Source organism: Thalassophryne amazonica, chromosome 5 (assembly GCF_902500255.1).
Source record: "Thalassophryne amazonica chromosome 5, fThaAma1.1, whole genome shotgun sequence".
NCBI lineage: Eukaryota > Metazoa > Chordata > Actinopteri > Batrachoidiformes > Batrachoididae > Thalassophryne > Thalassophryne amazonica.
This window is the reverse complement of record NC_047107.1, coordinates 111,802,195-111,819,950: the sequence shown is the minus strand read 5'-3', so window position 1 is coordinate 111,819,950 and position 17,756 is coordinate 111,802,195. Positions and strand designations below refer to the sequence as shown.

General features: G+C 39.6%; 1 protein-coding gene across 2 annotated transcripts in view; it reads right to left on the bottom strand.

Moving 5' to 3' along the window:
- The window catches only part of txnrd2.2 (thioredoxin reductase 2, tandem duplicate 2), a 78,051-nt gene extending 68,843 nt beyond the window's left edge, over window positions 1–9,208 (bottom strand). The window contains exon 1 of one of the 2 annotated variants that reach the window (XM_034171114.1): window positions 9,192–9,208. Coding sequence is in view for 1 of the 2 variants with exons in the window: in XM_034171113.1 (XP_034027004.1) it covers window positions 6,580–6,655 (76 nt within the window). In the remaining variant the exon portion in view is untranslated. Of the gene's footprint in view, window positions 1–6,579; window positions 6,694–9,191 lie in introns of those variants that run through there. The other variant, XM_034171113.1, reaches the window with a different exon arrangement.
- Between the last annotated feature and the right edge of the window lie 8,548 nt (window positions 9,209–17,756).

Here is a 17,756-nt window from a genome sequence, read left to right as displayed (position 1 = left end):
ATCAGTGATCAAAAGATCAAAGATAAGAGGCTAATGCATGAGATGGAATTAGCCCAACTAAGAGAGGATTATGATGAAAGAGTCAGAGAAATCGAGGCTGTGTATAGGAGGAAAGTGAACCTGGTGATAGAAGAACACAGCATAAAAAAGGCTAGCATGATCAAAGAGACTGAAAGACGAATGAACAAGTACATCACAGATCTTCTCACAATCCACGATAAAGCTTTCGAGGATGCGACAGAGGAGTTCAATTCTTCTGACAGAACAATACAGAGACACAAGTCTGAACTGAAAACCACAACTGAAATACTGACAGGGAAAATTAATCAACTGGACAAGGACATTAAAGTTGCTTTGAGGGATAAAGAGAGATTGTGCCAATACCAGCAGGAGTCAGAGAAATTACTGCTGAACCTCCGTACACAGCTGGATGACTACATCAAGGTCAAAGCTGAGCTGGAGAAAGTCAGAGCTCGTATCAGGCATGTAAAACAGGAACGTGAAGACCTGACTGTGAAGCACCAACTGCTGCGAACAGCCTTCCAAATGGCTCAGAAGGAACGAGATGACATGCGAAAGAAACAGGCGGAGGCCACTGAGGATATGAAGCTGAAAATCTGTGTGGAGACCCTGCTGAAAAAGAAAACAAAAGCACCTCCAGAAACACTGGCGACTACGGAGGCTCAACTCTTGAGTACAAGGCTGCTACCAGTGCAATCACCAACACAAGTACACCAAGTGGAGACAAAGAAAGCTGCAGAAGAAGCTGTAGCCTATGGGAGTGCCACGCACCGTGATGACAAACGAAGCAGCGGCACTGAAGAAAACAAACTCTGAGGTGATACGCATCTTTACCATGAATCATTAATAGGGTTGCACTTCTTTGACTTTTCCTCTCCAAATAACATGAAATAATTAAAGTTTTTTTCCAAAGCAAGGGTTCACTGTCGTGAACAGTACACAGTACGTTTTTGAAGATTTGACACGTCGGCGTTCTATTTCACAGAATTATTTAGATCTCATTCTACATTGGACAAAATTATCTTTCTTATTAAATGGGTAACAATCAGCCACAAAGTTACTCACTCAGCTGCACACTTTTACCATAATCTCAAAATATGCCAAAGATCTAACAATTAATGATCAATAATCTTTCTTCCGCTGTTTGCATGTACAGTCCAGAAAATTCAACTTTCTTTCAATCAACAAAAGCCACACAGGAAAAGTACACATCACCACCCACTGGCATTCTACAGTCAACTTTGCACCACTATGTAGCACTTTCTCAAGTTGAGACAGCTTCAGGCTTGACTGGTAATCCTCTTTTTTTCCAAGTGATCGCATATGTATTTCATCATTGCAACAACTCCACCATCACTTTGCTTTGATTATTTGCAACATGTCATGAAACTGATGGTTAGTTTTGGTTTTGTGATGATGTTTCGTATGACTCCAAGGCTGCCGTGGCCAAGGCTCTGAATATTTTACAAATGCATCCCTGCTGGTCTCCTGTCTTGCTTCACTTTTTCTTTGATGAACTGGACTTGTTTCAAATCCCTAAGAACTTGAGTCACGCTGTTGTTCACATCACTGGCAGCAACATTTATTTTGCATTATGAACATCTGTTTTTATTTCATCTAAAAATGTTGGCTTTGTTCTGAAAAACAGCTGTTTTCCTTGTATATTTGCCATGTGGAGTTGGTTCTGGAAAAGTCTCATCTATATAGTGAAAAAGAAGTCTTTGAGAATCATTTGTCACACTAAAGGCACCACAGCTGCTGTAAAAACATTCACCCAGCCAGAAAATGTGTGAGGGTAGAGACTGCTGTGGTGCCAAAGCACACACAACTATAGGCGTGGTTATCAAAAACATCCATCCCGACAATGCGCTGGTTCTATCCAATATGTTAGATGATTCCATCTGACTTTACAGGGATTACCAGATGATGGCAGAAGGACCCAGATGAATTCTGAGGTGCACAAACGTACACTATCCACTCACATTTAGTTAAATGCCTTAAAACGTCACAGCGCAGATGGGCATGAAGCAATCGAAGACAGGTACAGAAGCCAGTTGCAGAGGAAACCTGGCAGAGAACACCTGGAAAGAAATTCAGCATGTGCTGACATCTACTGTATGGCTTCCAGAGCAAGTTACTGAAAAAAAAAGGGGGTCCAACCAAGTACTAAAAAAATTACAACTTAATTTATTAGGCGATGCAATTTATTTTGTCTTCCTTAAAAAAATAAATGTGTGTGTAAGTTGAATGTTTTCAATTCTATTCATTAATTGCTTCAAAATCCAGCATACTGTGTTAGGCAATTAAATATCCACTTTATGCCAATGTTCAAATATTTATGGACCAGACAGCGGAGTGGTGTTCCTCAAAATCTGTCCATGTTTCCCATTCCTCCATGCTGTTGAGTTTGTGAACATACCTGATCCAGCAAATCAAGTACAGGTAAATGGACTGCATTTTTTTAAATCATACTTTTCCTTCTGATGCAGATGTTCAATGAGCTTTGTAATAATGCCTCACATTCATTCACCCACACATACAATAATGTCAGGGTGCTGCCATACAAGACACTCAACTGCACACTGGGAGTAATTTGGAATTAAGGACCTTGCAGGTCTGACAGGGATTTGACCCGAGGATCCGCTGATCACCTCCAGACAATCACATCCCTAGTTAAAAAAAAAAAGACAACAAGCAGCCTTATGATTCACAAGGACAAAGATTCAGAACCACTTTTGCAGATCAGCTATCATGCTCAATAAATACATTTTTCTAACATCTGCACTTCCATGTTCTGACACCAATCTTACGGCAGCAATTTGCCAAACATGTGATACATGGCTAGGCTACTGTCATGGGGACTTTTGGACCAAAGTCCTCAGTCCTCAGATGTAATTTCAGATTAAAGGTGTTTGGTTGTCCAAAAACGAATCTTCACAAGGAGCCTAAATACGATGCAACAAAACAATCTTTTGTTGAAGGTTGGTTGGTGTACCCATCAAACACGATTATCACCGATGGTCCATAATGTTCGCTGACGTAGGAACAGTAAGTGTCAAGTATTGACATGTACGTTTTCCCTGTCTGCCAAGGCAGTCGGTGAAGAAGGGCCCCTCCATTGAGGACGTACAGGATGTCTCCATCCGGTGAATCATCATGGGGCACAGCATTCCATATAGGTTTGGCTATCTGTGGTTTGTTTGCAGACAGTAGCACAGTTTTTAATTCAAATAGGACGGAGGGCAGATTTACCTCACGTAATAAACCAAAGATCGTTTTAGCAGTGATGTGTTACTAGTTGGTCCGTTTGAATAGCCATCTGGCTGTTGGCTCCAGTGCGCCCTGCACCATTATGCACAGTGATCAGTGAAAGTGAGCAGACGGAGGGCCTCTCACACAATCTCACATGCTCAAACACAGAGTGTGTGAGTTTCAGAGATACTCCACTCCTCATTACCTGTGAATGTTATTGGATAAGCCTGTGGCAAGCTCTCTCGCTCCGGCGTAAAGCACTGTTTACCATATCAATGGAGCAAGGGGAGGGGCCGATCCTCAGAGTTTAAAGCCCCTTTCACACCGGGGCTGCTTCCAGTTGCGTTGTGTGTCATCATGACGATGCCGCGTAGAAGCAACCTAGTGCCAAGACGATGCAGCTCGACGCCACAACAGCACGAGGGACGCAAAGGACGAAGCAAATCGGACACCAAAAATTAAACATGTTTCATTTTCGTTTGCGTCCTCTGCTCAATACAGAAATTAAGTGGTTTCAGTGCAAGTCAGAGCAACAGGACAGTACTCAATGTGACTGGAAGCCACACCCTCACAAGACAACGTTACACAATGCCAATTTATGATTCCTGCTGTGTTCCATTATTCCTGAAGTATAAATCACGCAGGATTGTTTTTATACCATGTACACAATGCAGTGAAAACTACACGCTCAAAAAAGAGCAGAGAAAAAAATGCTGATTGCAGCTGCTTGCTCTTCTCATACAACAGTGTTTAAATAAAATCCATAAGTCCTGCTCACAGACTGATTGCCAGAGACAGGACATGTCCACATCCAGTAAAAAGTCCAGACATCTCCAGTCCACTCACGGACAGTTCGTTCACGTACGCACATGTGCACAATTAAAAGAAAAAAATGCTGGCTGCGCTCCTTGCTCTCCCCTCAAACTCTCTCATCATTGTGTTAAATAAAGGACATATGTCCTGCTCACAGACTGATTGCCAGAGACAGGACATGTTCACATCCAGTAAAAAGTCTGGACATCTCCAGTCCACTCACGGACAATTTGTTCACACACGCACATGTGAACAGTTAAAAGAAAAAGAGAAAAAAGGCTGGCTGTGCTCCTCATTCTCCCCTCAATCTCTCTCATCATTGTGTTAAATCAGTGGTGTCCAAACTATTCCAGAAAGGGCCGAGAGGATGCAGGTTTTTCTTGCAGCCACTGATTTCAGCAGGTGATTTCACGGATTAACATCCCTTTGAACAGGTGGGATGAGCTCATCATTGAAATCACCTGCTGGAGTCAGTGGCAGCAAAGAACCCTCTTGGCCCTTTCTGGAATAGTTTGGATACCACTGTGTTAAATAAAGTACATAAGTCCTGCTCACAGACTGATTGCCAGAGACAGGACATGTCCACATCAAGTATAACTCCAGACATCTCCACATTTACTCACGGACGGCTCATTCATGTGCACATCTCGCGGTCAAAGGAGGAAAGATAAAGTATAACAGAACTCAGAGCGCAGACCAAGAACAAATATAAACTAGAAGATAAATCAGAGTGCACAGTCTGGCTGCAGCCAAACTGTGCACTTTGATTCCTCTGTGCAGAGGACCTGCAGGCTGCATCATCACCTCCTCTCTGCCCCCTGCTGTGAGCATGTGACGCAGGTATTCCTGCGTCACATGATGTAGTCATTACACCACAGGAAGCAACTCCAAGCAGCCCCGGTGTGAAAGGGGCTTAAGGAGCCAAAGTGGGCCAAAGTGTGAAAGCTGCTTTCAGAGCAGGACAGAACACTCCAAAACACAGTAGAAGTAGAAGTTTGTGATGTGACCTTTGTGTAACAGCAGACAGAAATTGCTTTGAGATGAAGACAAACAAAACGCATAGACAATTTTGTGTTTATTGTTTGAACCTTTTTGTTGTACAGTCTTTCACACAAGACCTCAAATTACCTATTACCTAAACTATTTTCCGCGTTACTTTTTCCTTTCTTATTTCTGATTGTGAACCTTTATTACACTTATAAAACACAACTATAGCATATATATTCTGAAAGTACAGGTTGTCCTGAAAAAAGAGACATAAAACTCGATTGTGGGATGCAGGAAGAGCTGTTAACAGCAATAATAAAACATTTATGCCAGGCGAGTGAACTGTTCAAAAAATGCCCCCAGACCCCAGAGGGTTAAAAAAAAAAGGTTGTTCCACGGAATATATTGAGGTACATTTTTGTAAAATGATGCAAGGGGTTATTTGGACCAATAAAAAACACATTTCATTACTATTGCAATTTCTTCTGGGTTGGGCCCTTTTTTTGGCCTAGACTGACTGGACTATACAGCGCTTGGGGGAGTATAAAATCTCACTCATTTTGGAGCTTTGTGAAGGTACACTTTGTTAACAGCTTTGGGAAAGTATGCTTTGTGAATCCTGTTAACCATTTCACGTGTGACAGATTTTTTTGTTTTCTAATATCTAACATCTAGTGAGTGTCATCGATAATACTTCATTTTACACATAAAACAAAAATCATCAGCTTGCATAACTTTGTCTTAGGTACATTGCTGGTCTTATTAACACACCATATATGTGTGTATATATATATATATATGTGTGTGTGTGTGTGTGTACACACACACACACACACAATCTGTATGGTGGTAATGAAGTTTCCACTTGGGGATTAATGACGTTTTCTAATATAATCAAAACAGCATGCATTTACTTCTTCATTTACTTTTGTTTATATTGCAGATATATGTTGTCAGTTTGACAAAAAGAGCATACATTTTTAAACTGCATATAAATCTTGAATTTTATATTTAACTGTAACTTGATGTCATAAAAACGTGTAATAATTTGACCAGGGATTTCCATACATTTGGCTACAATTGTACGTCATGAATACGTGGGCTAAGATAAAAGTAAATAAATCAATAAATAAATGTTTTTTAAAAAACTTAATTTTAATTTAATTTAAAGCTTTTCTATATCATTTTCTTTTTCCCCGGTGTCGCATTAATATACGTCTGTGGCTGTTAAATGCTTCACCAAGTTCACAAAAATTAGTGACCTCTGCAATTAGTTTTATTGTGTATTAAACCGATATTATCTTCTAGTTTTTAAACCAACGCTGAAATATAAATTAGTTTTGTGTTCAACTCACCTTTAACTGTAGTTAAATGTTTCCATCATTCTTCTGTCAATGAGCAGGTTTTAAAAATGAAATTATTTCGAAGCGCAACGTCAGAAGTGGCTCAAATATAAAGGCTTATTCAACCCCTAAAAGTTAAACCACTTTCTCTTATTTTTCTTACCTGTCAGATTTCTTGTTAGAACGTTAAGATTATTTGTTCTTTTCCATTGGTGTCTGACGCGACAAAAGGCTGCCATAGTGACTGTTATTATGAAAGAAAAGGACCCTGGAGGACGCCGAGGTGGTGTCTAATGAACTGCCTGAAAGAAAAAAGTAATAATAATAATAATAATAATAATAATAATAATAATAATAATAATAATAATAATAATAAAAACGATGTCCAAAATATTTTTGTTTTTTGAAACGCGTGAACACGCACACGCATAATTTAATGTCTGGATGAATAACTTATCGATATTATGGAATTAAATGTGATGAATTGCTCGTTTAGGCGAAATTTGTCTTTAGCAGTGCCACATGTTTGAAAAACAATGACGTTATGGCGTCTCATCTCACAATTATGTTCCATTAAAACAACAAATTTTAAAGGTGTTATATGATGCACCCATTCAACACTATGGGTCATCAAGGTCATTACAGGTTGGGTTACAAAACACCAACTTAAAGCTATAGGGCCTTTCAAATTTCACAAAACTGACAAAATTTAATTTCTATCAAAATCCATAATGTAGGTTTATTTTGGTAACATGTTGCAAAATTACAGCTCATTTTAATGAAGAAGACATTTATTTGGGGGAAATTTCATAGTGAATATGGTCTTTTACTTCATCGCAGTCATGGAGACTAACTGCAGGAGGATGCGCATGTGCACGTGTGCAGTGTTGAGATTACCTGTGACGATTTAAGCCACCCGCTCTCAAATAGAAAAAGAACAAACGCACAGGTGCAGCGTGTAAAACGGTAACTTTTATTTAATGTAGAGGTGGGCGGATCGATCCTAATATCGATAATATCGATACCAACGCTGGTATTGATATTGAACAATCCTCATGTAAAAAGATCGATACTCAAGCTTTTTTCTCTCCCGCATGCACTGACTGCTGCGCATGCAAATTCATCAAAGTCTACTCTGTGTCTGTAAGAGCAGCGCTGCGCTGTGTCACACAACACGGAGCAGCGCACCCTTGTATTGTGGTTTGTCAGCCCTCTACCTCAGGAGATTTTGTTTTAAGTTGTGTTGAGTGATATTTTTTTAAACAATAATGTTGATTGTGATAATAACGTATTTTGTTGTTGTATGTTTGGCGAAATTTTATCCTAGCTCTTTTGGCTCCTTTGGATCTATGAAGCTTAAATATGAAAACGTATTGGTATCGATATCGGTGATACTGGGCCTGTATTTACTTGGTACCAGATCAATACCAAAATTCCCGGTATCGCCCACCTCTAATTTAAAGCCGCTCTGTCTGAGCAGTTAAAAAGAGTTCTTGCAAATCTCTTCCAAATTTACCAAATGCTGGTCATAGCATTTTATTCCTTGAATTTCTCCCCCTCAGGTGTTAAAATTCTTAATTGTTTCCAGAGACCATGAATGTTGATCATATTGGCAATATCATGTTATAAATCCCTTATCTAAATGCTCACTCACTCACTCACTCATCTTCAACCACTTACTCCAGTTAAGGGTCACGTGGGGACCCTTTCCCAGCAGTCATATGACGTGAGATGGCGGGGTACATCCTGCCAATCTGTCACAGGGCCACATATAGACAAACACACACATTCACATCGGCACGCACACCTACGGACAATTTAGAGTTTCCAATCTATTTAACCTGCATGTTTTCCGATGTGGGAGGAAGCCCACATCCCTGGAGGGAACCCATGCAAACTCCACACAGGAAAGGCCACGGGTGGGAATCCATCCTATGACCTTCTTGCTGTGAGGCAACAATGCTAACTACAAAGCCACCGTGCTGCCCTAAGGAATAAAATTATAGTGGTGCCAAAGATAAGTCTTTTTATGACTTAAATCTTAAAAAACCTAGTGGTGCTATATCTTTAGTATCAAACTTATGATTTGATATTGATGCACATTCCTAAACCATCCAGCAGGTGCCAGTAGCACACTATGAAGTCTTCCTTTTCGTGAGCATTCTGGAACAATGTTGGAAGAATGGATGTTTCCAGGTTTCCAAATGTTTCTGAGCAACATTTTGAGTTAGCTATCACCAATCTATGTACTGCAGATGAAAACATTTTAGTGTCATCATCAGCTGCAAGTTTTATCCATTCTTTAATTCAGATTTACTTCCTCGTATTGTTGTATATTTTGGCCCATATTTGTCCACATATAAGAGCACTATATTTGTCCCCACAGTCACTAATGTTAACTTGTTAGCTGAGGGTGATGTGAAGGGTAAAGCGCACTAATGTGGGCGTGGTGTGCTCACTGTCTGCCACACTGTCCATGTACGATCCATCCAGCAGGTGGCAGAAATGTCTGTGAGATGTTACATACAAAAATAAAGTTGCTTATGTGAATTATCTGGTGCATCAAACTTCACCATGGCTTGCATTTCTATGTCTTAGGTACATTGCTGGTCTTACTGAAATATACACACACTATATGTATAGATAGATAGATAGATAGATAGATAAGTGAAATTATTTAATGAAATTATTTTGAAGCGCAACATCAGAAGTGGCTCAAATATAAAAGCTTATTCAACCCCTAAAAGTTAAACCACTTTCCCTAATTTTTCTAACCTGTCAGGTGTCTTGTTAGAACGCCTTTTGTAAAGATATTTAGGTGTGCCTGAGTAGGCACTGGGAAGGTTCCCCATTAGATTCGGGATGTATAATAGAAGATAAACCTTACTGAATTTTCATGAACACATCAGTTAATCCCCTTTATCTGATGGTTTTAATTTAATGAATTTCAAGATGCCAAGCTGTTATTCTTGTTTCCAATGTGGAAGGTTCCCAGTTCAAATCCACCACTATTGTCTAACATGGAGTTGTGTCAGGAAGGGCATCAGTCTTAAAACCTGTGCCATGTAAACATACATATCCACTTCAGATCTGTTGTGGTGACCCCGAATGAAACGAGGGAGACGCCAAAGGGAATTACAAGATGATCATATAGACTGTTGATGAGTTACTGTCTACACAAGCTGGCTGAAATGGATTAGTCCACCTCCTCACCCACTCTTCTACACTTTTGCTGTCCAAACCCTATGCTGTCAGCACAGGGGTCATGACCTATACTGACATGAAGCATTTGTGTGTGTGTATATATATATATATATATATATATATATATATATATATATATATATATATATATATATATATATATATTTGAGGAGGAAGCGTAGCCCTAAACAGAAGCCCCGTGTACACCGCCAACCCATTCACATCTCTAACCGTTTTTCCCCACCCGACGACACACCCGCCGAGGATCAAACTCTGGTTATTGGCGACTCTGTTTTGAGAAATGTGAAGTTAGCGACACCAGCAACCATAGTCAATTGTCTTCCGGGGGCCAGAGCAGGCGACATTGAAGGAAATTTGAAACTGCTGGCTAAGGCTAAGCGTAAATTTGGTAAGATTGTTGATATGTTAGTTTAAATGAGTCAACACCCCCGAGTCACACTAACTGTCAGAATGCTCGTAGCACGGGCCGAGGCGGAGGATTAGCAGCAATCTTCCATTCCAGCTTATTAATTAATCAAAAACCCAGACAGAGCTTTAATTCATTTGAAAGCTTGACTCTTAGTCTTGTCCATCCAAATTGGAAGTCCCAAAAACCAGTTTTATTTGTTATTATCTATCGTCCACCTGGTCGTTACTGTGAGTTTCTCTGTGAATTTTCAGACCTTTTGTCTGACTTAGTGCTTAGCTCAGATAAGATAATTATAGTGGGCGATTTTAACATCCACACAGATGCTGAGAATGACAGCCTCAACACTGCATTTAATCTATTATTAGACTCAATTGGCTTTGCTCAAAATCATATAAATCATATCTTAGATCTTGTTCTGACTTATGGTATGGAAATTGAAGACTTAACAGTATTCCCTGAAAACTCCCTTCTCTCTGATCATTTCTTAATAACATTTACATTTATTCTGATGGACTACCCAGCAGTGGGGAATAAGTTTCATTACACTAGAAGTCTTTCAGAAAGCGCTGTAACTAGGTTTAAGGATATGATTCCTTCTTTATGTTCTCCAATGCCATATAACAACACAGTGCAGAGTAGCTACCTAAACTGTGTAAGTGAGATAGAGTATCTCGTCAATAGTTTTACATCCTCATTGAAGACAACTTTGGATGCTGTAGCTCCTCTGAAAAAGAGAGCTTTAAATCAGAAGTGCCTGACTCCGTGGTATAACTCACAAACTCGCAGCTTAAAGCAGATAACCCGTAAGTTGGAGAGGAAATGGCGTCTCACTAATTTAGAAGATCTTCACTTAGCCTGGAAAACGAGTCTGTTGCTCTATAAAAAAGCCCTCTGTAAAGCTAGGACATCTTACTACTCATCACTTATTGAAGAAAATAAGAACAACCCCAGGTTTCTTTTCAGCACTGTAGCCAGGCTGACAAAGAGTCAGAGCTCTATTGAGCCGAGTATTCCTTTAACTTTAACTAGTAATGACTTCATGACTTTCTTTGCTAATAAAATTTTAACTATTAGAGAAAAAATTACTCATAACCATCCCAAAGACGTATCGTTATCTTCGGCTGCTTTCAGTGATGCCGGTATTTGGTTAGATTCTTTCTCTCAGATTGTTCTGTCTGAGTTATTTTCATTAGTTACTTCATCCAAACCATCAACATGTCTATTAGACCCCATTCCTACCAGGCTGCTCAAGGAAGCCCTACCATTATTTAATGCTTCAATCTTAAATATGATCAATCTATCTTTATTAGTTGGCTATGTACCACAGGCTTTTAAGGTGGCAGTAATTAAACCATTACTTAAAAAGCCATCACTTGACCCAGCTATCTTAGCTAATTATAGACCAATCTCCAACCTTCCTTTTCTCTCAAAAATTCTTGAAAGGGTAGTTGTAAAACAGCTAACTGATCATCTGCAGAGGAATGGTCTATTTGAAGAGTTTCAGTCAGGTTTTAGAATTCATCATAGTACAGAAACAGCATTAGTGAAGGTTACAAATGATCTTCTTATGGCCTCAGACAGTGGACTCATCTCTGTGCTTGTTCTGTTAGACCTCAGTGCTGCTTTTGATACTGTTGACCATAAAATTTTATTACAGAGATTAGAGCATGCCATAGGTATTAAAGGCACTGCGCTGCGGTGGTTTGAATCATATTTATCTAATAGATTACAATTTGTTCATGTAAATGGGGAATCTTCTTCACAGACTAAGGTTAATTATGGAGTTCCACAAGGTTCTGTGCTAGGACCAATTTTATTCACTTTATACATGCTTCCCTTAGGCAGTATTATTAGACGGCATTGCTTAAATTTTCATTGTTACACAGATGATACCCAGCTTTATCTATCCATGAAGCCAGAGGACACACACCAATTAGCTAAACTGCAGGATTGTCTTACAGACATAAAGACATGGATGACCTCTAATTTCCTGCTTTTAAACTCAGATAAAACTGAAGTTATTCTACTTGGCCCCACAAATCTTAGAAACATGGTGTCTAACCAGATCCTTACTCTGGATGGCATTACCCTGATCTCTAGTAATACTGTGAGAAATCTTGGAGTCATTTTGATCAGGATATGTCATTCAAAGCGCATATTAAACAAATATGTAGGACTGCTTTTTTGCATTTACGCAATATCTCTAAAATTAGAAAGGTCTTGTCTCAGAGTGATGCTGAAAAACTAATTCATGCATTTATTTCCTCTAGGCTGGACTATTGTAATTCATTATTATCAGGTTGTCCTAAAAGTTCCCTGAAAAGCCTTCAGTTAATTCAAAATGCTGCAGCTAGAGTACTAACAGGGACTAGAAGGAGAGAGCATATCTCACCCATATTGGCCTCTCTTCATTGGCTTCCTGTTAATTCTAGAATATAATTTAAAATTCTTCTTTTTACTTATAAGGTTTTGAATAATCAGGTCCCATCTTATCTTAGGGACCTCATAGTACCATATCACCCCAATAGAGCACTTCGCTCTCAGACTGCAGGCTTACTTGTAGTTCCTAGGGTTTGTAAGAGTAGAATGGGAGGCAGAGCCTTCAGCTTTCAGGCTCCTCTCCTGTGGAACCAGCTCCCAATTCGGATCAGGGAGACAGACACCCTCTCTACTTTTAAGATTAGGCTTAAAACTTTCCTTTTTGCTAAAGCTTATAGTTAGGGCTGGATCAGGTGACCCTGAACCATCCCTTAGTTATGCTGCTATAGACTTAGACTGCTGGGGGGTTCCCATGATGCACTGAGTGTTTCTTTCTCTTTTTGCTCTGTATGCACCACTCTGCAATTAATCATTAGTGATTGATCTCTGCTCCCCTCCACAGCATGTCTTTTTCCTGGTTCTCTCCCTCAGCCCCAACCAGTCCCAGCAGAAGACTGCCCCTCCCTGAGCCTGGTTCTGCTGGAGGTTTCTTCCTGTTAAAAGGGAGTTTTTCCTTCCCACTGTCGCCAAGTGCTTGCTCACAGGGGGTCGTTTTGACCGTTGGGGTTTTTACGTAATTATTGTATGGCCTTGCCTTACAATATAAAGCGCCTTGGGGCAACTGTTTGTTGTGATTTGGCACTATATAAATAAAATTGATTGATTGATTGATATATATATATATATACCTGTCACAGCAAGGTGAAACTGGGGCATTCCCTTGGTTTTCTACAGGCAGTTTGAAATACTTAGCCTTGCAGACACCCAAAAGTAGACACCTGTTTAAAATGGCCTGGTTGCGTGTGTTCAAGAATATTAGAAAACAGTCTTATGTGTGAATGATTTAGGGATATTTACTAGCATAAATGTATATATTGTTCGTAACCAACTTTCCATTAGTGCATAGTTACTTGCAACAACGAACGGAATGTTCATTAGCTTAGAATGACCCTTTCATATCTACTACACTGTGGTGGCACCCTCATGAAGGCCACCATTTTGCACCACCATGTGATACTGTAGCCCAAAAGGGACATACAGGTCATTCCATCTGAAATCACCGTTTTTTGTTTTTTTTTTCAATAACAATTTGATTGAAATTTTTGAACATTATAACAATTAAAAGACATGTACATAAACACAACCAAAAGGACAAAAATCGACCATGACAGAAAGGAAACTACAAAGAAATCAGACAATGCAATTAAAAACATAAAAAAAATTTAAAATACCCCATTTCCTCATCATGTTCGCTTCATTGTTTCATTAACCTGCCAGAGTCCGTTAAGCTTAAGTCCAGCCTCAGCCTGGATGGGAATATCCAGCACCTGTATTCAATCCAGAGGGCTTCCAGTTCAGGTAAGAGAATCCTTTTGACAATAAATCAAGACTCTCCGCTGCAAGGTAGTCCATGAGAGGTTGACAAGTGATCAGGAATAATTGTTCATTGCCTTTCAACAATGCACTAATCCTCTCATGAGGAAGTACAGAAAAAATTTCTTCATACCACATAGGAACAGCAGGTGGTTTGTCCTTAATCCACCTCAATAATATACGGTAGTGTTCAGAATAATAGTAGTGCTATGTGACTAAAAAGATTAATCCAGGTTTTTGAGTATATTTCTTATTGTTACATGGGAAACAAGGTACCAGTAGATTCGGTAGATTCTCACAAATCCAACAAGACCAAGCATTCATGATATGCACACTCTTAAGGCTATGAAATTGGGATATTAGTAAAAAAAAAAAAAAAGTAGAAAAGGGGGTGTTCACAATAATAGTAGTGTGGCATTCAGTCAGTGAGTTCGTCAATTTTGTGGAACAAACTGGTGTGAATCAGGTGTCCCCTATTTAAGGATGAAGGCAGCACCTGTTGAACATGCTTTTCTCTTTGAAAGCCTGAGGAAAATGGGACGTTCAAGACTTTGTTCAGAAGAACAGCGTAGTTTGATTAAAAAGTTGATTGGAGAGGGGAAAACTTATACGCAGGTGCAAAAAATTATAGGCTGTTCATCTACAGTGATCTCCAATGCTTTAAAATGAAAAAAAAAAAAAAAACAAGAGAGAGACGCGTGGAAGAAAACGGAAAACAACCATTAAAATGGATAGAGGAATAACCAGAATGGCAAAGGCTCACCCATTGATCAGCTCCAGGATGATCAAAGACAGTCTGGAGTTACCTGTAAGTGATGTGACAGTTAGAAGATGCCTGTGTGAGGCTAATTTCTTTGCAAGAATCCCCTGCAAAGTCCCTCTGTTAAATAAAAGACGTGCAGAAGAGGTTACAATTTGCCAAAGAACACATCAACTGACCTAAAGAGAAATGGAGAAATATTTTGTGGACTGATGAAAATTGTTCTTTTTGGGGCCAAGGGCCGTAGTTTGTGAGACAACCCCCAAACTCTGAATTCAAGCCACAGTTCACAGTGAAGACAGTGAAGCATGGTGGTGCAAGCATCATGATATGGGCATGTTTCTCCTACTATGGTGTTGGGCCTATATATCGCATAGCAGGTATCATGGATCAGTTTGGATATTTCAAAATACTAGAAGAGGTCATGTTACCTTATGCTGAAGAGGACATGCCCTTGAAATGGGTGTTTCAAAAAGACAGTGACCGCAAGCACACTAGTAACCGAGCAATCATGAATGCTTGGTCTTGTTGGATTTGTGAGAATCTACTGGTACCTTGTTTCCCATGTAACAATAAGAAATATACTCAAAACCTGGATTAATCTTTTTAGTCACATAGCACTACCATTATTCTGAACACTACTGTACATTTTCTTGCTTTCTTGCTTTCTTTTCTTTGAATTTAACAGAGGGGAGTGATACAAATTTGGATGGCAGACCCAGCAGAAAGAGGCTGGGGTACTTGCTTATCTTAGTTTTGAAAATGCCACGTAGCTCCTTTGCTATACATGACCAGAAACGCGATATGTATTTGCAATGTCAGAATAGGTGAATATAGTCCTCTCTTTCTCTGAGACATTTCAGTCAAAGTGGTCCATCTTATGCCAAATGGAAGGTGTTATATCTAATCCATGAAGAATTTTATATTGGGTTTCCCTCAGTCTATTACAAGTAAATACATTTTTGGTACAATTTAAAGCTTCTTCATCTTCATTGTAGTCCTTATCTAGGTCCCTTTCCCACTTATGCTGAACACTGAACAAGCTTGTTGGGCAGGTCCATGTAACAGGTAATAGAAGGAGGAAATAAAATGGGAGAAGTTCTTGCAATTAATAAGAAAGAACTCGGCACTCAATTTAGGAGTAATAAGGGAGGGGAGACTCAACTCCTTAATAAAGTGGCGAATCTGCAAGTATCCAAAAAAATGTTCCATTGGAAGGCCATACTGATGTTGAAGTTGCTGAAAAGTCATGAGAATACCATTTTTAAATAAATCCCCAATAGTCTTAATGCCTCTGGACTTCCAGAGTTCAAAAATTGAATTGGTAATAGCCGGGATGAAGTCTGCATTCCCACAAATAGGTGTCAGCATAGAGACCAAATCCTTCCTTCCAGTGAAACTAACTACATCCCTCCAGACCCTTACAGAATTGTAAACCATCAAGTTAGCTTTGACCTCTTTTGTGATGTTTTGCCTTTTGCAGTTAATCAGGCCCCACACAGATGAGGGTGAACAGGCCCATGAATCAATGCAGAAGGTTGAGTCAAGATATGAGTGAAGCCAACCCCAAATTATGTGAGCATGGTAGGCCCAGTTATAAAGAAAATATATTAGAATTAACCCAGTTTTGAAAAAGATTCCCAAGTCACCCTTCAGCTTTATTCTGTCAATTTTATGTTAATCACATTCCAAAGTTAGGGTGAAATGCCAAATATTAGCTCTGTATCTTGAAAACTTTTTAAGTTCCAGCCTTTGGAATGTTTTGTGAATTTTTCACATATGAAAACCCTGTTTTCTACCAGGTTTACACTTTAATAATGAGCTCCCTATACGTCTTACAGCTTTGCAACTGCTCGTGCCAGGCTAACCTTTGGTGTAGAGTTGGAACAAATATGGGTAAAAAAAATGCCAGTTTTCATCACCCCAGATGCAATGTGGACAGTTGACTATCATATTCATATTTTTACCATATATTCTTACATATCTCAACAAGCAACTCTGGCAACTTGTTTCGGACGGATTGTTAGTTGTTGTGTCGCTATTCTGAACTTCACACGGTTGTATATGTTTCTTTTATTTCTGTTTAGCACTCTTCTGGCTATTAATTGTATCTATTCTGAACGTTATTTAACTATAGTCCTGTTGTAATTCGCTAGCAGTTAGCATTCACTAGCAGTTAGCATTCGCTAGCATTTAGCTTTGGCTAGCTAGGTCGACTCCTCCCTTCCCACCCCTCGTTATTTTTATAGCTGGTTCTTTTTACCTGATTAATACTTCTGTTAGTTTTTCAGTTGAACTGCTGTGAATTTTAAGTAACTATTTTCCTCCTGTGTAAATCTTAGGAGCGGCTAGCATTTTCCCTAGCGGTTAGCTTGCGTTAGCGACTTCGGATCCTCATTTTCATTTTTTCATTTTGTTTTTTTTTATATACTTCTGTTAGTTAACTGTTTTGAACTTTAGCTTAGTACTTTACTCTTGTGTTAATCTTAGGAGTGGTATATATATATTTACTGTTCCTACATTTCTAATACTTCTGCTACTCTTTCAGTAGTTCACTGCTGTGAACTTTAATTCATTTATTTGCGTCTGTGTGAGCCTTAGGAGTGGTTAGCTTATCCATTATTGGTTAGCTTGTGCTTGCTTGGCTATACTCTTGAATTTCCTAGTGCACAAAGTACACTACTTTACCTACTTTCCACCCTCCATAAATCCTACGTGATGTTGGAAGATAGGGTGGTTCTCTTAGAGAGCCGTGTCCGTAAGTTAGAGCAGCTTCTTAGCGCAGTGGAGTTAGATGTTACGGGCACTCCAGATGAGGTTAGTGCTGGGCCGGCTAGCAAGCCCATTAGCATCAGCCTAGAAATGCCGGCTGTGGAGGACGGTTTTCGGACTGTGGTGAGGCGGAGGAAGCCCTGTAGGGCTTGGTGCCCGGTTGTGGCACCCCGATCACACTCGCCACTGTGAACTGTGAATTGATTCTCCTCCTTGGATTTACCTGATGTGAATTCTCTGAGCTCACAAGTGACTTCCACTTCTATCTCCAGGCCGAAACACCAGACTTTAGTGATAGGGGATTCTATCACCCGCAAAGTCA